We start from the raw sequence: 21,119 nt of genomic DNA on the forward strand, positions 1-21,119 counted from the left end.
GACTTAACTGAAGAAAGCTTTTGCTTTGTCTATTCTCCTATGAATCATTTGCTCCCCACATCCTCATGTCCTGTTCACCTGAATACAACAATCAGATACATTGGTCTGATCAGATTGTATGAATATATATTGCCATATTTTGTTAACTGCCATGAGTCTTTGAACAATACATTCCTTATTGTTTTATAAATTGGTTGAAAGTGTAATTTCCTTTTTTCCTCCCGTTTCGTCTGCATGTGTCTGGACTCTGGACCCATCATTTGAAATTCATCCTTTTGCTTCTACACATTGTTGCCATGATAATCATATCATTCCTGTCCCCCTCCCCCCCGCCCCCCTCCCGGCCCACTATCCTCGTTCTCTGTCTTTGTCGTCTGACTCGCCCCGATATCAAAAGTACCCATGATGCACGGTGCCTCCACCTCCACCATTACGTCGGCCTCGACCCCAGTCACCAATGTTCCTTTCGCTGAATCTGCCTCCTCCAATCAGGTTTGGCCCTTCATGTTGTGTTTTCTCTCCTTTTGGTAGTTTATGTTTATGTTTAGGGTCTTCAAAAAACTCCTCTCGTGTCGGGGAGAAGATACAAATACACCTATGACTACCTACGACTATGATTTCACAAGTGTGTTACATTCCATCCTTCACTTGTCAAAGTGACGTGAGCAAATGAAAGCCTTAACCACTTCAACCACTTGGACATGCAGTATATGGTCTCATGGTAGAGAATCGACTCTCCAATAATTAAGTTATAAATTAAGTTATAATTTATTGAATTTACTTTAACCTTCATCACAAGGATTGCCGAATGTTTCAGGTAGATATGCGAATTATCCGTCATAATTTGACTCTATAGTCTCCATTCTACGATACGTTCCAGTCTTTGGAATGCAAATGTTTTGCTCTTCTGACGCTGTCGGTGTTAAACAGCATGTCTGATTTGAAGATTAAATATTATTCTACTTGTCTGTCTGCCTTCTCTCTTCCAGTAGACACCTCAGAGGTTCTGAGTGCAGACCCAGTGGAGATCCAGTGCGTCCCCATGGAAACCCACTTCTGTCCCGTCCCCAAACTGCTGGTAGCCGCTCCGGTGGCACTCAATTCGGTCCGTGTCTCCGGAAATCCCAGTTAAGAGTCCTTTCTCAAACCCACAAACTCCCCGCATTATCAGCAGGAGGGCACCTATCTGAATGCAGCAAACCTGTGCCTAGCCTACTGTGCACACTTCAGAGTGCTAGTGTGAACCTTATTTGGAGATACTCACTTTGGTGTCAAGGAACGTTCCTGTTGGTTCATGCAATAGTGAAGCTTTGAACCTGATTATGTTGATACAAGCCAACCATGCTGATGCATTACTATTATGGACCTGAATATCAGAATGAGCAATAGAGCCATACATGCCCACACCTTAAGAAACACCCACCCACACACACACACACACACACACACACACACACACACACACACACACGCACGCACGCACGCACGCACACACACACACACACACACACACACACACACAAAAACACTATTTAGACATACTGTAGAAAACCCTCTTGGGTTGGAGCCATTAATGAGGCATGAGGAAAAAAAACGACCTTACACAAAATAAATCTGAAAAGCTACTCATGGAGATTCCCATCAGAAGATGGATCAGACCGTGGTCAGGTCAATGACCTTTATGGTTTTCTCACTTGAGGGAAAAAAAAATGTTTGTTCCATATCATGTCATGTTTACGTTGTGTTTTTTCTTCACCTGTACAGTGTGTACACCACTCACAATGTCCGAGGTCTACGACGCTCTCCTCTTACCCGATGAGGAAACAAGTTTGATTGAATTTGTTTGTGCCTTTCATTTTTCAGTTTCCTGTCAACTTGTGTCAACGTCACAAAAACAATTCAGCACACAAAGCCTGTTAAGGCCAATCGTTACTAACAGGGTTCGATTTTCTTTTTAACAGAGGGGCGGGGGTTCCTACCACTTAAGCCCTATACTAATCCCTGTACAAATTTGTATGACAACTAAAATAGCCGGTCTACAACCTCACAACGTGCCACGATGCAATGTACTGTGAGCTTGTACATCTGCAATTTGTACTATAGAAAATAATTTTGAAAATCTGCTCAAAATAGGGAAGCTATAGTTAATGTACTGAATATGCATATTTATACAAAATTGTGATATTATTAAACATTCATATTACATTTCTGAGAGAAAATCGAACCCTGAAGATCTAAATGCCATGGAATGCCTCATGTGGAGTATCCCTTATTCAGAACTACAATTAACTTCTCAATCGAACTTCTCAGATACCTCAGCAGGAGGCATTTGTCATAATGTAGGCTACACCAACAGTGTCAATGTACTTTTAACAGGTCTTGAGTTGAGAGACCTTCTAATAATGTGATTTTTAAATCTCTTATTGAAAGAGGATGACCAGCTGAAGCTGTGTTCTGTGCGTGTGTGTGTGTGTGTGTGTGACAGCTGCCATTATGAGAACTACACTTTGAGTCATGAAGTGTCTTCGTGGTTGTTTATTGGTTGTGCTGATTTGATTAATGATGTAGTTTCAAAAGAGATTTGTTTTTGTTTTACAATCCAAATATGGCTTCTTGTGCAATGCAAAGGAATGACAATCTCTGGGCGTAATTGCTAATCATGGCATAGATAGAGCATAGAGATGATTCCTTTCTTCAAGTCCTATGAGATTAAACCAAAACTGATAATCTAAAGAATGACACTTATTAATTTATATTGCTGACACTTTTGCAAGTGATTGGAAGTGGTACAGAAATGAGGAACAGGGTTTATATCCTGCGTTTTGTGCCAATGATCTTTTCACCAAAGTCTGTATGTGCCAAGCATTGATTGTATGGAAGTGACAGACCCAGTTAATGCGATGCCTGAATTATTCCTCCAAATTAACCTTCCATTTTGAAATTTATTATGTTCACAAGACTCATGAAGTGACTAAAGCCTCCTTTATACATTATCACATGCAACAATGCATCACGTTTTCTGATTTTTATTTCAGTTATTTTTGATGAGAGACATTGTTGTGGGAAAACCTATGAATTTGACTTAAGCGGCACACAAATTTGTATCTTGTGGCTCTTCAGGGAGAAAGTTAAGAACTTGAAAATGTCCTATTTGACTTTAAAATGTCTTTTTCACTGATTGTGTCCTTTCTATGGAAAGTCGTCAAGACTCTAAATGCTTAAACCACAGTGGTTCAGAACCGAACTTAGAATGAGGAGATGGGAGGAGAACATCCTAAGTGTTAGTTTAATTCTAAAGCAAAATTATCACTCAGGATTTTGCGGTGCGAGGCTGACCTTCATATTGACCTGCTGTAAAGATAGCAGACAAATATCGGAAAGTTTGGAGACACAATTGAAATGGAGATGAAATCGCCCTCAAGGTCAAGGTCAAATGTGCCTCTTTCAAGTCTCCTCAAACAACCACTGTAATAACACACTGTAATAACAGTCAAATCGTTAAAAAGACGTGTTATCTACTGTAGCGCTGTTATAAGAAATAAGATGTTATAGCTATAGTTTCTCCTTTGAGGCAGCTGTGCTGTCTCCTCTTTAATAATGTAAAAAACAAAATCTATATACCCACAGTGAGTGGTGTGCATACGTAAATGTGTTTTAAAAACTCAGCGCATCACATATTGGGTTAATTAAATATGTTTCAAAATGTTTCAAAGCATTTCCCACAGGGAGTTCATGTTCAAGTCATGTCATTGTGTCGTGAATGTATCTAATAATGCAAAAACCCTAAATGTGCCGATCTGAGTGACCGGCATGTTGAAATGTAATGACTCACTATATACACTATTTCTAAGAGGTCACATAAATGCCATGTTGATACTGTGTTAAAATATATAAAAGTATGTGTATTGTTATATAGATTTATAATTAATGTCAATGGGTGGTGTGACTACTTTTAGAAATATCTTTGGGCAAATACGTTTTATATACATATATATTGATTAACTTAAACAGAAATGGCCCTCTCCTAATCAATGAAATGTGTGATTAGAATTTCCAGACAACTTGTTTTGTCTAAAATCCTAATGGCTCTGAAGGACTTGCACTGTCAAGCCCAGAAAACAAAAATAATCTCCCAATATCAATTATGTTTTTCTTGACTTTTCATTCTGCCTTCGCCAACTGCTGTCCAGTTGGAAATAACAAAATACTTGATGAATAAATTGTGCCTCACTCGGGGCATTCGAATTTTAAGTACACTTAGAGCGTAGTTCGCTCACGCGAGATGTAGATGCTAGAAACCTTTTCCTACCATACTACCCCCCCCCCCCCTCTCTCTATCTCTCTTCTTCCTTGGTTTTCTTTAGGTCCCACTGTACTTAGCCATGTTATCATGAGCTTCACTCTGTGTCCTGTCAAAATATGCTGAATGTTCCGCTCACTGTGTGCAGTGACAAGAACCTTTAGCATGGAACTTGGTCCTGAACATGGTTCTGTTTTCCAGGACGCAGGTGAAAGGACCTTACTCCTGTATCATTGTATAAAAGATGATTGTTATGTATGGGAATAACTATTAGTGCTAAAGTAATATTTCTTTTTAATTTGACATAAGAAATCAAAGCATGGGAATAGAAATCTTCATTTAATACATACAGTACCTAATAGTTTGTGTAGACTGACAAGGAAAATAAATATTTAAAAAAAACGACATTTGTATGCAATGATAGATTCATTGTTGATAACAGTTGCTATTGCTATGGCAACAAAATGACAACATGGCTACCTTTGTATTATCTTAATTGTTAACAGTAACTTATTCAGAAAGGGAATGTCTTGTTAAGTTTGTCTTGAATGCTACATGATTGAATATTTTCTACGGAAAACATAAATCCTTATAATATCCAAAGGTCCTTTGGGGAGATCAGGTGTTCATTTTGTCATTTTTTTCTTGGGTCTCAATTGATTTGGTTTTCTTTGTCTTATATTGTATTTGTTTCTTTCAAAAGTAAGAATGGATGTTTGCTTTTAAAGCAAACAGCACCGTCCGGGTGGTAAAGAGGCTTTATGGACTGTTTGCAAAATGGCAAAACTTCAGCTTTATCTATGAAATCAAAGTGGACTATAGCAACATTTCATTAAGACTAAAGGGCCTTTGCTATGAGGCATACTGTATATAGAGAGATGTCTCATTTCATGGATTTATTACTATGATTTGATTAGCCTCTTTGGCAACAAAAGGTGGAGTTTATAAGTGTTGTAAGAGTCCATAAGCGCTCTCTTTGCCCCCAGGCCTGCCCAGCTGTGCTGGGATTGATGTCGATTCTCACTTGGGGGTGTACGAATGTGTGATATTCACCTTGTTTGCACTTATGTACATAACTATGTCAAAATATTCAAATTTATTTTGAATAAATATAGAGAAAAGAACTGATAAAAAAAAATCTAATGACTGTATTGTTACAGATACTGTACAAGTATACAGTTAGCATTTTAATACAGTGTAGAAAACAATGTTTTGAGGGATCTGTCTTTTCTGTTTGCTAGAGACCTACTCTTTGCAAAGCATGACATTGGCTAGCTAAAAGATGAATGATTTGCACCTAAAGAAGCAAAATTCTTTCTTTTTTTAATATATATTTATTCGATAATTTACAAATTGTTTGGTATCTGATATGATCAGTGATATGATCAGTGAATCTGTATTTGTCTTTGTTGAGTTAAAAGAAACTGGAACGTATCTGATGAACCGGTGATAAGCTCACCCTTAAATACATGAGTAAAATATGTAAAATACTGGTCCCTGGGACTAGATGAAACCTTTATTATCTTCAGCTACATCTCCCTAGTGTTTAGTTCTATGCTGTCTGTTGAAAGGCAGCCATGGACAAAAGAACAGATATCAAGATCAGATGATAGCAGGAGGTGAACAAAGGAATCAAGTTCAAAATGATTCATTACTATTTTGTCTGTGATAGGATTTGGGGATAATCTTTACTCATTCACTGTCATTATATCCAAAAGAATACATCTGAATTACGATTTCACTCAAAATTGTGAACAGGAACTGGATGTCCAGTGATATCCACCCACATCCCTCAATAGTATTCTTTTTGTTCAAACTTGGACATTTGATGCTCTTTAACTGCTATTGAAGCCAATGATTTTGTTGCCATGGCACTTTGTCCTAGTGGTGGATTGACTTGAGTCTGACTGTGGTGAAATGGTCCCAGCCCTCAGACTGTAGACAACAGGAGTCTGACTGTGGTGAAATGGTCCCAGCCCTCAGACTGTAGACAACAGGAGTCTGACTGTGGTGAAATGGTCCCAGCCCTCAGACTGTAGACAACAGGAGTCTGACTGTGGTGAAATGGTCCCAGCCCTCAGACTGTAGACAACAGGAGTCTGACTGTGGTGAAATGGTCCCAGCCCTCAGACTGTAGACAACAGGAGTCTGACTGTGGTGAAATGGTCCCAGCCCTCAGACTGTAGACAACAGGAGTCTGACTGTGGTGAAATGGTCCCAGCCCTCAGACTGTAGACAACAGGAGTCTGTGTTCAGACAGTGTAAATAGTTTATCAGCTGTGCCTCTCTAGAACAATGTGCGCCCCAAACACACCAGAGGTTCTCAGCTGTGCTTCTTTCACTCTGTATCCAACCATCCCTACTGTCTCAATATCATCTTAACATATCTGTGTATCAGTTATAATTCATACTGTCTATATGAGAAAACTACCTGTGATATACAGGTTCTATGGTATGGACTAGAAATGGAGAAATGGGTCCCCTGGTACAAAGAAAACATGCACATTTGGTTGAGTTTTTATTTTGAAATCAGTTTAACCTAACCAATTTGAAATCAGTGTAGCTGTCAATCATCGTGCTTTCATTATGAAATCCTGTATTGTGTGTGTTCCTGTACATTTATAATTGAATGTTTTAACACAAATTGTTTGATTTATTTATTCTTCTCTCTCACAAACTCCATGTTAACGGAACATCATTGATTTGGGCGTGTTAGCTTAAGTGCCAGACTGAAAGTCAACCATAATGGTTGACTGTTGAGGACAAAGCCATATGAAAAAACTCCTCTCTCTGCCAGGCTAGGACAAACTTGAAAGTAACTGCTTTGTTTCTTAGTTGCCTATCGTTTCACCCTATATTTTTGCTTGCTGTGCTTGTATGTGCTGCTGTGCTACATGCCAATTTATTTTGCAGTGTATGAATATTAAGGTAGGTTTCTGTGCCTATGATGACATCTGCTGTTTTTATTTCAACTTTAATAAAGCATTTAATGGTGGCCCACTGTGGTGTTTTCTTTATTTTTTCATTTCTCTACATAGTTTAGAATTCAGACAATTCTGAATTAAATCAATTTGGCACACTTCTGTGCCGGTAAAGTCAATGTGCTTCACATAAAATAAAATATCAAATAATCATGAACAGATAGAAGAGATCTATAAACATTCATATGGTTTCTGGACCACACCACATCCCGACAAATATACACACACACACACACACACACACACACACACACACACACACACGCACACGCACACACACGCTGGGGAATTAAGGCATGGAATTTGGCCTGCTTTTAAAAGATGATGTCATAGTCATAAATCTTATACATCTAAGGTCATCAGGAAGTATGGAATAATGTCAAATCTGGGAATACAATTCTTACCAAGAATGGGTTCAGAATGATAAAAACCCTATAGTTTGACACGTCACATGCTACTAGTATATATAGTATAAGTATAATGAAATTTAGAACATTTGGCCATTTGGAACATTTGGTTGTTAATGTTACCCCAACTTTCAGCAGCTGTCAAAAATTCCCCTAGGGTGGCTGAATAAAAATTTTAGTAGACACCTTTACAAACACATTGGTGAATGAAATTCTTGGTAAGAAATGTATTCCCAGATTTTATTAATATCCTCTGACTAATATGACCTTAGCCTCGATACCCAGGCTTTCATTTCGTCTGCGCGAAAGATGAAAGCCTGGAAAAAGCCGTGGGCTGAACCAGTCTAAAAGTGGGAGTCAACCCTTCCGGGTGGGCGTCGCTCTAAATGATGTGACGTAGCGCTGCACTAGGGGGGAGAGGAGGGGCCGGGGGTGACGGACAGATCGATGAGATCCAATCAGGGTGCGCGCATTTCTGAGGCGCGACCCGCCCCTCTAGACCAGAAATGTCTCTGCTTAGGTCAGGCTAATATGACCTTAACGAGCATCTTATATGCCTGATGAGTTCTGATTAGTTTGGACTGTCAGTGTCGCTAGTTTATTTTTTATGTTTATTTGGACGGGACAGCTCATATTAATGAACACCACACAAAATGCTGTGTAAATACACCTGATTTAGCAAGAATTGTCCCCATACAGTACAGAAAACAAGTAACATTACAAAAAAGCACATAGTGAGCAGAGTTATCACAGTTGGATAGACGAAAGGCTTGTAAATAGTAAGTAGGCCTAATACATCATACATGAACTGAATTATGTGTAGGGTTGTAGGTGAAAAGACGAAAATACCAATCTGTGTGTGTGTGTGTGTGTGTGTGTGTGTGTGTGTGTGTGTGTGTGTGTGTGTGTGTGTGTGTGTGTGTGTGTGTGTGTGTGTGTGTGTGTGTGCTTGCGTGCGTGCGTGTATGCAGTGAAAAGGGGAGGAGCCTAGAATGTGATGTAATTTGCATCACAGTAAAATGTTGCGCAATAATATTTCATTCAAATGCAAAGGAATGGCCGGTAAATTGGAAGTTGGAAGCATGCAATGTAGTGGCACGTTGTATTTCCTATGGCATGCATTAGTATTTGTGTATGGAGAGATTAGTGCAGAGTGGTTTGGTAGAAAAAGGCTGACGGATAAAAGGCATACTCTTTGCACTCCTTTTCAATTAGGGTAGTAGGATCTAATTTAGTTACTTATGGGTTGATTGATTGATTGATTGAAATATTTATTAACAGCCCAAACTCAATACAAAGACTGTTAACTGTGAGTGGACGACCCAATGAAGCATTACACTTGTTTACAAGAGGGTCCACCATGTTCAATTCATCAATTAATCATAGTGATATGATTTTGAAAATTATGATTAGAATCCATCAACACCAAGATTTTTTATTTATTTATATACCGGTATATATATTTTTACCTGCTCACTGGGTTTCAGAGAGTGAATCAAGCAAAATAGGCTACTATACGGTATAGAGCTCTGGACCCCCAGTAGACAGTAGTATTGTCTTTTTGTTCAGCTGTACATTTCAGGAACATAATCATTCAATGATGCAATATTTCGTTTATTTATACATGCAAAGTGCATGTCAGGGACATTTGGGGATTCATATTTCTCAATTGAAAATAAACAAATAAATAAATGGGGGGAAAAATAAACTACACACTATTATTACCATGTTATAAAACGTGACCATATCATATTTCAGAAACAGCTTCTATATAAACTATACTACAACTGTAGTTGAATTACTACTTTAAAATGAATACTATAAAAAACGTATATTTTGAAAATAAGAAATTAAGAATTAAAAGTCAGGCCGGAAGTGTGTGTAGATCAACTTGCTGGTGACTTGATAGTGGAGCAAATCAGAGAGAGAAAAGCTCCTTGTTTATTTTAATCACAATCCTGTATGTGACTGCATGGGCTCAAGCCTTTGAGGGAGTGTGTCGTATTTGTGGTGCAGCCATTAACCGGACGGACTGAAACTAAGACTGAAACCCGACATACTGGGCCAGAACCAGGCCCTAACATCATCAGCATTGCGTTTTTGCGACACATGCGTTACACTGAATTCAGCGACCTATCGAATTATGTGATACTGTAGATAACTGTGTTGGTTAATAGTGTTGGATTGGAGGTCATTGTCAATTCTGAGGATACTTGTCAGAAATAGTGCTGTTTTTTTTTATAGGCTTTTCTATTTTTCATCTAAGTTACCTTTGCATTGTCATTTGGCATGAGATGTTTCTTTCCTCAGAGTCTGATCCTTATACATTTCCCTTGGTATTTAAATTCACCGCGCTGAAACAACGATGCCCACACCACAGTAATTGGCGTTTAATATTCATAGTTAGTTAATATTGCACTAAAACCGGAGTAAACTAGCTTAAAAGTTATGTAGGAAACGCTGAGCAACAGCGACCTCTACTGGCCACCGTATATGATAGGTTCCCAGAGTTCGTGTAACGCCCATCAGTTTGTGTATGTCTGTCTGTAAATGCAACAACCAGGGAATGACATACTCTCTGCTGCTGGAAATGACAACAATAGGAAACGTTGTGTGTTTTGGCGTGTCGGGTTTAGTTACTGATGACTCCAGACTTTAGGATCGGGTTTATTTTGAGGATTTAGCTTTTAAAAAGCTCATTGTCTCCACTGAGGATGGGACACAGTGGATGTAGCCACATGCTAACAGCGGCGAGCTAACATTAAGACCAACAACTTTGCGCTAGCTTAGCCACCTGCTAATTCCTGGACCTGGGGCGTCTGTAACCAACCAAGTCTGGTTTTACACACCTTTTAAAGCGAAACTTGTGGAATTTTAATCCGTCGGTTGTTTATATTCTTTTATCAATGTTGCCACAACGGGTATAGCAGACTAACCTGAGCCGTTAGCTTGTCAAGTAGCCATTTGGGTCAAGCAGAACCCAAATGAAGGAGTACAAAGTTGTTGTGTTGGGGAGTGGAGGTGTTGGGAAGTCTGCCCTCACCGTCCAGTTTGTTACTGGGACGTTCATAGAGAAATATGACCCGACCATCGAGGATTTCTACCGCAAGGAGATCGAGGTGGACTCGTCTCCCTCCGTATTGGAGATCCTGGACACAGCAGGGACGGAGCAGTTCGCCTCCATGAGAGACCTCTACATCAAGAACGGCCAGGGGTTCATCCTGGTCTACAGCCTGGTCAACCAGCAGTCCTTTCAGGTAGATAACACATACTTGACTCTGAGGCCCCTTTTCCACCGGTTGGGAACCGGTTCAGTTCTTTTTGGTTCTTAGTCCATGAGCCAGCTAGAGCTCCAAAATTGGAACGTTAGTTATGAATTGATTGTGCAAAACCATACATATATTAAATTGTTATCACCATGAAACTTCCCCAGATTACTTAGGCCTACACAAAGACAATGATTTATTGTATTACAAATCTTAAATTGCAAATTAGGCATTTTATAGGAAAATATGCAAAGAAATTAAAATATTAAAAAGCTACTACTGTGGAAGGGATAATATATTCATTTACTTATATTGATCCTATAAACAATTTAATATAGGTATGGTTTTGCCCACTCAATTCATAATTGACTTTCCAATTTTGGATGTCTGGCTCATGGACTAAAAACTGGTTCTGAACTGAACCGGTTCCCAACCAGTGGAAAAGGGGTCTGAGTGTACCTGTACCTTTTATGAGTCCATTTGTACCCGGTATTTAAATGATCCAACTACATAATAGTTTTCATATTATAGCCCAGTAATTGACAAGAAATAATTTCCCGCATGTTCAGTTCACCCCACTCTTCCAATCCTGTTTACTCCTGCAGGACATAAGGCCAATGCGAGACCAAATAGTGCGCGTGAAGCGCTTTGAGAAGGTGCCGTTGATCCTGGTCGGGAACAAGGTGGACCTGGAGTCCGAGCGTGAGGTGCCCGGCTCGGATGGACGCGCTCTGGCCCAAGAGTGGGGCTGCCCTTTCATCGAGACGTCGGCCAAGAGCAAAACCATGGTGGACGAGTTGTTTGCCGAAATCGTCCGGCAGATGAATTACTCCACACTCCCGGAGAAACAGGAGCAGTGTTGCACAGCCTGTGTAATACAGTGAGGACTCGGTACGAGCTCTATCATGTCATGATTTCTAAAAATCAGTTATTGTGACTACACTGAGGAAAGTCTTGTTCATACTCTGCTTAGAGAAACTGCAGCCCATATCGCTGTGCTCAATAGCTGTGAAATATGACCACTGTCCTTAAAATATATATATTTTGCAAGTCGGTACTACTTGACCCAGTTCTGAACTTCTGATTGGAACCTCTGGTGTACTTGAACTTGAAAATAACAGTCGGTCACAAAGAAATCTCCCTGTCCAGGGGATTAATTTCATTTAAAAAAGTTGCAAGCATGACAGATTTACCCTCCATCGATCCCCTATTGACCTTGCTTTTTGTTAAAAACCAGTATCATTACATAAAACTCTTCAAACTGCATTAACAACAAGCCCAGCCTGATTTGAACTTGTATCCCTATCAAAAACTTTAAGAGAAGTACCATTAACAAATATGCACTTCTCATTAGGACCAGGGGCGCAGCATTTACATTTAGCGAGAGAGAGAGAGAGAGAGAGCTTGTATTCACAGAAGAGGGATGAGTGGGTGTGCTTTTCTGCGAGAGCCGTTGGTTTAGTCTGTTATCATGAGATCACAGGAGGAATGTGGCATGAAGAACCAAAGCTGTCTGAGCGGAGCGAAGCAGGGGTGGGGACAAGCAGAGAAGAGGCAGCTGAAATCCAGAGGCTTCATGAGCCTGATAGGAGAAGTTGGACAAAGAGAGAGAGAGAGGGGAAAATGTGACATCATGAAAATCATAAATGAAATGATTTTCCAAAACAGGAAGCAGGGTTATTGTGTCATGAGAAATGCTGCCAGCTTTAATGCAGCCAAGATCCTGGACTTAATTTTGTTGAATGAAACTTTATTTTAACCAATCTGAACCTGCATGGTGGAGTATGCTAAAACAATTATATTATTGCTAGTGCATATGCAGTAGTTGTAAATGGTCTACCTAAGTAAGTGCCTATACTTCTATTGAGAGATTTCCACCCTGGATTGAAGTGCACCAGATTGGATACTAGATATGCCACCATCTTTATTGTAGTTCAGACATTGTTGCAATTACCTCTGTCGGGAGAGGCAAAGGCACAATTATCTTTAACAATTGCCAACAAGAGAGGCGCATTTCAAATTGCCATCATCTTAGCCGTTTATATGCCTACTTATGGCAAGACTTACTGTGTATCTATCTCCCTCTCTCATAGGTGCTTCATTTTGTGAGGATCACCACCACAACCATTTCCTGTTTTGATGACCTATATGACCTGGGGCCAACTTCTGTTTGACCCCTATGATAAAATACCACTGGCAGTGTTTCAGCTAGATGGATGGTTTATGACTTTCTACCACAAACCGTCATACAGCCCAGCAGCCTTGTGGGTCTGTCCTATTTTTGATATCTTGACTGTAAAAAGCACATTCTGCTGCGAACATCATGGCCTTTGTAATGACCCTGGTTGCAGCTCTCCTTCATAGTGTAAAAGACAGACCGATGCAGGTGTGTCCGAAGAATGACCATCTGTCAATTGCAACTATTTTCATTTAAAGTTGGAAGTACAATTAAACGAGTAAGAGTGTTCTTGGGGCGGCGGCTTCTTTTCAAAGCTGCTCAATCATATGCTCGATTCATTTACTTGTGTCATAATTTCTTGAATTTGCTGTCTAATTTTAAACCTGCATTTCACAGCGGTGAAATGTTGAATTCTAAGCATGCATACCTCTGTGAGTTTTGAAACCGTTAACCACAATAATGTGCTGCACCACAGGTAATCAATACTTGCCGCTCGCCTTTCTTGGTGTCATTTTAAAAACTTTAAATTCAATTACATTGAACGTTATACAGACTGTGGGGCTGTGAACTGTTTGTGCGTCAGTCATACTTTCAAGATTTTATGTTTGTAGGTCACCTGGAAGCAGCACAACTCTTACAGAAGTATGCATGCTGAAAATGTAAAATGTTCTACTAAAGTGAATTAAGACTTGTAAGTGGTGAAGAGAAGCCATTTTAAATGTCCTATACCTGAATTCTGTCAAACCACAGATTTAGTTACTTATACAAGCCTAAATCACTTGTTTGCAAGTTGGACCTTTTCAGTAATCGGTCAGTAATTACTGCATATACTGTTTATAAAAGTTGTTGCCGTAATGGTCAAAATGGTGGATGTGCCTCCCGACTCGTCCCGAGATGATGATTTATAAAATGACCAAAGTGGTGCACAGTGGCTGTCGTAGCTGCAGATTCCTGGGCAGTAAACTACCCCCGCTGCAATGTGGTTTGATCAAAATTCTGGCCCTTTTAATACATTTTAACATTGTATTTTCATATTTTGTTTTCTTCTCTCATAACCTATTTATTAAAAACTAATGACAGGAAGAGCCAATTTAAAACTTTTTTTTTTTACTAGCTTTTTGTTCTTTTACTTTTGTGTCATTTCAGGATACATAATGTTTTTGAAGCTGAGAAATTAACAGAGCCTTAAATCATTTCTCTTTCATCCTGGTCTCTTGTGATTTTTTTTCTTGTCACCAAGACGAGCAGCAGTCATTAATGGTTGCAGTGTAACATCCGTCATTAATGATCTGGGATCATTTTGGTTTAAAAGAGCAGATTAACCACTTGAACCCTGGATTCTGGTGAGATCATTATAAGGTCACATGTGACCATCTACAAGGTCACATGACATTGTAGATTTACACAGCCTGTATATCATATAGAGCTGTGGTGTAAAGTAACAAAGTACATTTCCTTAAGTACTGTACTGATTCTTAAGTAGAATTTTGAGGTATTTGTACTTGAGTGTTTCCATTTTCCATTACTTTTACTTATAATCCACTACATCTCGGATCCAAAAATGTTACTTTTACTTTTTACGACACATACGTTATTTAAAAACATCTTATCTTTTTGAAAATATCCAATCTACAAGTGTAGCGATGCGACGCATTGTGAGCTTGTAGATCTATTTTCAAAAGATTTATATAAAATTGTGAATGTGAAATGGGACATTCTGACATTTTGATTTCCAGACTTTAACTTGTAATGGAGTAGTTATTCCATATATTGATACCTTTACTTACAAATGTGAGTACTTTTTCCACCACTGGTGTAGAGTGAAATCAGTGTACCAAGTACAGTTGGGACCATATTTTACTAAGAATAAGAGGAAGTGGTTAATGGGCTGATTGGGCTCATTCCAGCTGGTTTGAGAGCAGGTGTAACTGCAGCATTCCTTGGTCCGTGCCTCAATGACAACTATGGGTCTGTACCCTGCAAGTTCCACTACTTCTATACACACACACACACACACACACTTTTTTTTTTTAATATTCAAAGTCTATTGTTTCATTAATTAGCGACATTTGAGAAATTCCAAGGCACCTTTAACTAATTATTTTGACAGATGTCATCGTTGACGTTAAGAGACATTTTAGAAGGGACAGATAAGTTGCCCCTGAACAGCAGGAGCCACACCAATAGATGGCAGTATGTGCATTATTATTCATGATGTCATCGTTTTCAAGCAACGCGGAAGTAGAAGCTGCAGGATCAGTGCAGGACATAGGATCAGTGCAGGATGGTGCGGTAACATAACTATGATGAAGTGAGGTTGTCTGTTTTGTCAACAACATCAGAAAGCTGTTCAGACATGAAGACCATATTTGTTACTGTTGGGACGACATGTTTTGATGAACTTATTCGTAGTATCACGTCTTCTGACGCTGTTCAAGTGAGTAGTACCTAGGCTACACGACAGTAGTTTGGTCTCAGACAATCCACACTGTGTGGATTGTCTGAGACCACACTTAGCCGCAATTTGCAACTCTAGATTTTTTTACAATGGGTTGAATCTAGCCCCTTTCGGGACCCTCCATAAAGCTTTTCTGAAATTTGGATGAGTTTTATGTAGGGTCCCTGCTCATAACTATATTTTCATATGGGAATTCTGGAACGCGGACATAAATATTCTCTCTAAGATCGTATCTGCGGCGTTTGACGGCCTTTTTTAGTTTAAGTTATTCTGAATTCGTGAACTATAAGTACCTATACAAACCGCTGCGAATATCTCCTGTGGCGCGGAAGCCGTTAAGTATTTTTAATCTTTGTTTGACCGATTTGGTCGCTTTATTTCTTCTTGTTTGTTTACCGTTTATTGTACCGCCTCCCGGTGTGCGGTTGGCTTGTGCGGCTACGTCCCTGCCTCTGATCTGCTCTGTCATAGCTATAGCGCCACTAGCTAGCCAGATAGGCGGTACAATGAGGTGTCAATAAATAAGGAAGGAAGAGAAGAATCAAAGCGACCAAATCGGTCAAACAAAGATTAAAAATACTTAACGGCTTCCGCGCCACAGGAGATATTCGCAGCGGCATGTATGGGTACTTATACTTCACATATTCAGAAGCCCTCACACGAAAAAATGTCATCAAAGAGCGCAGACAGGCGTTATCCACGTTGTTTATGTTTTATGTATGTCCGCGTACGTCTACGAGGTGGAAGGATACTGCTGGAACAGGACCCAATGGTCTGTGTCGTCAAAAAGTCAGAAACTTCAGTACCATTGGGTTCTGCTTGGAGGGCTAGGTTGAATCTAGAGTTGCAACAAGCTCCATCCACTTCCTATTCATCTTTTTTGGTTTGTGATCTGCTTGTCTTAAATGACGTTAAACTCACCAACATTGCAGCTGCAGTCCAAGCTTGAATTATCCTCTTTCAATCTGCCAAGCTTGTTTTTCATAAAAATCCCCCGTAGACATGTTATGAGCTACTTTCTGTCCAAAATATTCCAAGAGTGACATTTCCGAGCCGCCATTTTGTATTTTTGCAACGTGCCGTAAAACAAGACGTGAGGGGGAGTGCTTGTTTAATAGAAGGCTGTGTGTGATGGGGCGTCGCACTGTGTCTGCCTCTTCTTTGGGTGTCTTACCTGCGCAGATAAGATTCTATTAAACAAGTGCTCCCCCTCACGTCTTGTTTTACGGCACGTTGCAAAAATACAAAATGGCGGCTCGGAAATGTCACTCTTGGAATATTTTGGACAGAAAGTAGCTCATAACATGTCTACGGGGGATTTTTATTAAAAACAAGCTCGGCAGATTGAAAGAGGATAATTCAAGCTTGGACTGCAGCTGCAATGTTGGTGAGTTTAACGTCATTTAAGACAAGCAGATCACAAACCAAAAAAGATGAATAGGAAGTGGATGGAGCTTGTTGCAACTCTAGATTCAACCCATTGTAAAAAAAATCTAGAGTTGCAAATTGCAGCTAAGACCACACTGTGGCACAGTCAGAAATAAATCTAACTTGTTTCATAGAGAAATTAAGGATACATATATCCTATTTATGGATGATAAATAGGACATATTTTTTAATTAAGAGTTGACAACTTGGTAGAAAGGTCGTAATTGGGTGTCCCCGACCCCTAGGGTAGGTAGGCTACCCTCACAAAAAACATGCAGTAATTCTGACCGGATTATCCTGGTCTCTAAACTGCCTCCTGGTCTCTAAACTGCCTCCCCCTGGCCAGCCGGGGCGCTTGATGGAGGGGAAAGGAACTGGTTGCAATAACGTGTTCCTTCCACGCGCTACGTCCAACCAGGGAAACCCCCCCCCCCCCATGTCAGGTGAAAAGGAGCAACTTGGACACTCACGCATGAAGGAAGCATGAGTTCAAGTTTGTTGCTCTCCCCAGGTTGGCGGAGGGTGTGTAGAGCCCAGGATCACATTAGATAATTGACACAGGGGTGAAAAATGGGTTACAAAATCGTGGGATAAAGAAAATATATATATATTTTAAAAAGGTCGTAATTAAACATTTTGGACAAACCGTCCAAAATGCCGTCATTCACACACTTTCTTGATGAATTGATTACAGGACCACAATGGAAACAAGCCCCTTTAACAATCATTGTAAAATCGTACTATTATCAATCAAAAATCTATCTATCAAGCTGATCGCAAACCAAAAAAGATGAGTGGGGAGTCAATGGAGGGTATTGCAACTCTAGATTCATCCCATTATAAAATAATCTAGAGTTGCAAATTGCGGTTATGAGAATGGCCAAGTGAATAAACCACTATTAAGATTTTGTCATGTTTATGGTGTTTTTGTTCATATTGTTCTCCTCACTGACAGGCCCTGAAAGCTCGTGGTTACGAGCGCTTAGTTCTTCAGGTTGGACGAGGTTCGGTTCTTCCAACCCCTGAGACTTGTCCAGATGTCCAACTAGAGGCGTTTCGCTTCAAAGACTCCATAGCTGAAGACATGAAGTGTGCTGATCTGGTCATCAGCCATGCTGGTATGTAAAACAATAAGATTATCCATCTACTGTACATATTGCAGGTTTCAAATACCGTACTGGCAACTGTCCAAAGATAACACGGATCTATTTTGGATTATTTACAAACATAGACTAGAGTAAATAAATAGCCAAGTCAAGTGTAAGTGTGTGTGTGTGTGTGTGTTGCCAGGATTGTATCTTAATACATTACAATTTAGACATTTATCCCAGACACTCTTTTTTTTTTTTTTTAAGATATTTCTTTGCGGCTTACGCCTTTTATTGATTTTTTGAAGGGACAGACAGTAGGCTGACAGAAAACGGGAGAGAGATGGGGGGATGACATGCAGTAAAGGCCGTGTCGGGCTCGGGAGTCGAACCCGCGGCACACTGCGACTGGATTACCAGTCAGGTGCCCAGACCGTTACGCCACGGCCTGGGCCATCCCAGACACTCTTATCCAGAGCAACTTTCAATCTAAATGGTTATCTAAAAGTATTGATACAAGGAAATAAGGAGTGAGGTGCAGTATGGAGAGATGAGTTTTCAGACACATTCTTCATACTTTGTCAAAGTCTCTAGCTCTAAATCTTTTCTTATAATCATGATGTTTTCTTAGGGGCTGGTAGCTGCCTGGAAGCCCTCGGTGCAGGAAAGCCCCTGCTGGTGGTCGTGAACGATGGGCTGATGGACAACCACCAGATGGAGTTGGCCAGACAGCTGCACAAAGACTCCCACTTACTGTACTGCACCTGCAGGTGTGTAATTTCCTCATTCACCTGCTATTGAGGATCTGCTGTGAGACCCCACTGACACTGTCACTGACAACTGACTTCTTTTTTTTCCCTTCTGAAATGTTTCAGCACCCTCACAGCAACCCTGAACACCATGGACCTGTCCGTTCTTCTGCCATTTGTACCTGGACAGCCGAAGTACTTTGCCAATTTCTTAGACAGGGCCCTTGGTGTTCAATGATTCTCTCAATTTAACTTCAAATGTATTGTCACATCACAGGTTTGTAGGTGTAAAAGACTGGGAAATTATTTTCTGTATACACCATTGAAGTCTCTTTCCTTAAACGGCCACTTCACCCCTTTTGCAACCAGATCTTATTTTAATGACGTTTGGGAGACGAGAAGCACTTTCCTGAGGTTTTTATGTGGGTAATATGCGTATTTAGATATTTCAGTATTTCAAAGTGTCCATGGGCTCCATGATGTCATGGACAATGGGCTCACTTACTTCCTGGAGGAGAGCATTTCTGGGAATATGTCCGTCGCGTCAGTCAGCCGCAGAGGTGGAGCTTCTTTTCCATCCACCAACTGTCTAAAAAGCCAGGGTTGACGTCGGGCGTCAGGTTCTTCTGACACGGCTGTGCGCGAAGGTGTGCCTGCGGGGTAAGACAGCCCTCCCCCTATCCACAAGGAGCAGTGGACCAAAGCATTATGGGGATTGTAGTCCAGCAAGGAAGTGAGCCCAGTGTCCATGGCGTATCTAATCTACGTCCGAGCATAGACAATAGACATGGTAACGCCCCGCCTGCCTCTGATTGTCCTACCGACACCATAGAGACCAACTACCTTACCAGAGTTTCCTCCTAGGTGGGTAGCTCTATGTTGGATAGTCTGATGCGAGGTTACTCCTTGGTGGGAGATAAAGAAATAATTCAAGTACGATATTATACAAGTCGGACGTAGAATAGATATACCATGTCCATGACATCATGGAGCCCATGGATACTTTGATATATCTAAAAACACATTACCCACATAAAAACCCCAGGAAAGTGTTTCTTGTCTCTTGTTTCTGTTTGCAAAAGGGGTGAAGTGGCCCTTTAAGAGACTTAAGTATATATATATATACTATGTATATAAAGGAGAATGAGAATAAATAATGTATTTTATTTGTAGTGCTAATGTGATTTTGTAATCTATTTTCAACTCGACTCAACTACATTTTTATTTAACATGACAAAGTCAACCAAAGTGCCGCACAGGTTAAAAGAAAACAAAGGGCAAACATTATAAATATACATTAAACAGGCATTAGAAAGCAAGAAGCAAACAGTGCAATATAAACAGACATTTGCAGGCAATATAAAAGCACAAAGGACGAGGAGAAAAAAATTAATCAGGGATTAAAAAATATCTATCGACTGCGCGGCTCTGATATGTAGGCAAACTATTCCAGAGCCTGGGAGCAGCCGCCGCAAAGGCCCGGCCACCCTTAGTTCTTTTGGTGATTGCTAGCACATTCAGCTGGAGCTGATCGGCCCACCTTAACCCATTTAGGCCTGACGTCGATATTTAAAAAAAAATCTTCTAAATTCTGACAGTTTTCTGAAATACCTATGTTTCTGTAGTATAAGTGGTGCTCAATATTTAATGTCAAGGACCCCAAAAAATGTGTAATTGGCCGCCGACCACCATCTGAATATATGTTGTTCCAGGGACGCCCCCCAGAAGCAAAGATTTGAGTTATAAACGTTTGCTCTGAAAGAATATATATTCAAAGATTTGCACCACATTTTCATGACCCAAAATGGGTTAAAACTCTGGGTGGGTTGTAGTTGGAAATGAGATCAGCAAGGGACGATTAAATTAGATATTTCGTTTTTGCATTGTAATTTATTTGACTTTGAAATGTAATTAAATGTGAATTACGGAAGGACAACGATTGGTTGTGTTCTCATTTCTACATTGCAATTTGATTTCAAAGCAAGTCAAGTGTGAAAGGACATATCCAGTCTGGGTCATTTGAGTCAAGAGAGGCAGTCTGAGATGAAAACAAATACCTTGTTTGTTCAGTTGAGCTCTGCAAGCAGAAGAAGCAAAGTCCAAAGGACCGCAGTCATCAAACCACAATGAAATGAGAGGTCGACATCTGTTTTTTCCTGACCTTTTGACTTGGTAAGGAAAGATGCAGCTTTCTGAAGACCCAGTGACGGTGTTCCCAGTCTATTCTTACCAGAGGTTCCGGCTCCTTTGAATTCTTTGAATG

At 40.2% G+C, this 21,119-nt stretch overlaps 3 protein-coding genes across 6 annotated transcripts in view; all 3 read left to right on the forward strand.

Moving 5' to 3' along the window:
* Nucleotides 1–1,128, forward strand: part of mbnl3 (muscleblind-like splicing regulator 3) — a 26,575-nt gene extending 25,447 nt beyond the window's left edge. For all 3 annotated transcript variants that reach the window (XM_083785995.1, XM_083785997.1, XM_083785996.1), the window contains 2 exons: nt 398–492; nt 990–1,128. In XM_083785995.1, coding sequence (XP_083642121.1) covers nt 398–473 — 76 coding nt within the window. In that variant the 3' untranslated portion in view covers nt 474–492; nt 990–1,128. The remainder of the gene's footprint in view (nt 1–397; nt 493–989) is intronic.
* A 9,085-nt stretch (nt 1,129–10,213) lies between these two features.
* On the forward strand, nt 10,214–14,331 carry rap2c (RAP2C, member of RAS oncogene family). Its single transcript, XM_083785634.1, has 3 exons — nt 10,214–10,945; nt 11,560–11,845; nt 13,048–14,331. The coding sequence occupies exons 1-2, from the start codon at nt 10,673–10,675 to the stop codon at nt 11,836–11,838; spliced, it is 552 nt and encodes a 183-aa protein (XP_083641760.1). The 5' UTR covers nt 10,214–10,672; the 3' UTR covers nt 11,839–11,845; nt 13,048–14,331.
* Nucleotides 14,332–15,407: 1,076 nt separating this feature from the next.
* Nucleotides 15,408–20,780, forward strand: LOC310872967 (UDP-N-acetylglucosamine transferase subunit ALG13). 2 transcript variants are annotated; one of them, XR_014570439.1, is made up of 5 exons: nt 15,408–15,570; nt 17,975–18,137; nt 18,739–18,877; nt 18,983–19,390; nt 19,526–20,780. XR_014570439.1 is itself a non-coding variant. In XM_083785191.1 (4 exons), exons 1-4 carry the CDS (start codon nt 15,490–15,492, stop codon nt 19,092–19,094), a joined length of 495 nt encoding a protein of 164 aa, XP_083641317.1. In that variant the 5' UTR covers nt 15,408–15,489; the 3' UTR covers nt 19,095–20,780. The 2 variants fall into 2 exon arrangements, 1 of the variants encoding a protein (XP_083641317.1); XM_083785191.1 differs by having other exon boundaries at nt 18,983–20,780.
* The last annotated feature ends 339 nt before the right edge of the window (nt 20,781–21,119 follow it).

This window comes from Protomyctophum parallelum (assembly GCF_964188405.1).
Source record: "Protomyctophum parallelum genome assembly, chromosome: 16".
Taxonomy (NCBI): domain Eukaryota; kingdom Metazoa; phylum Chordata; class Actinopteri; order Myctophiformes; family Myctophidae; genus Protomyctophum; species Protomyctophum parallelum.

Bases quoted from the DNA above. Each gene is read 5' to 3' on its own strand.
- LOC310872967 (XM_083785191.1), top strand. From the start codon at position 15,490: ATGAAGACCATATTTGTTACTGTTGGGACGACATGTTTTGATGAACTT. The intron at 15,571-17,974 runs GTGAGTAGTACC...CCTCACTGACAG, and splicing joins CGTCTTCTGACGCTGTTCAA to GCCCTGAAAGCTCGTGGTTA. The intron at 18,138-18,738 runs GTATGTAAAACA...ATGTTTTCTTAG, and splicing joins TCTGGTCATCAGCCATGCTG to GGGCTGGTAGCTGCCTGGAA.
- rap2c (XM_083785634.1), top strand. From the start codon at position 10,673: ATGAAGGAGTACAAAGTTGTTGTGTTGGGGAGTGGAGGTGTTGGGAAG. The intron at 10,946-11,559 runs GTAGATAACACA...TTACTCCTGCAG, and splicing joins TCAACCAGCAGTCCTTTCAG to GACATAAGGCCAATGCGAGA.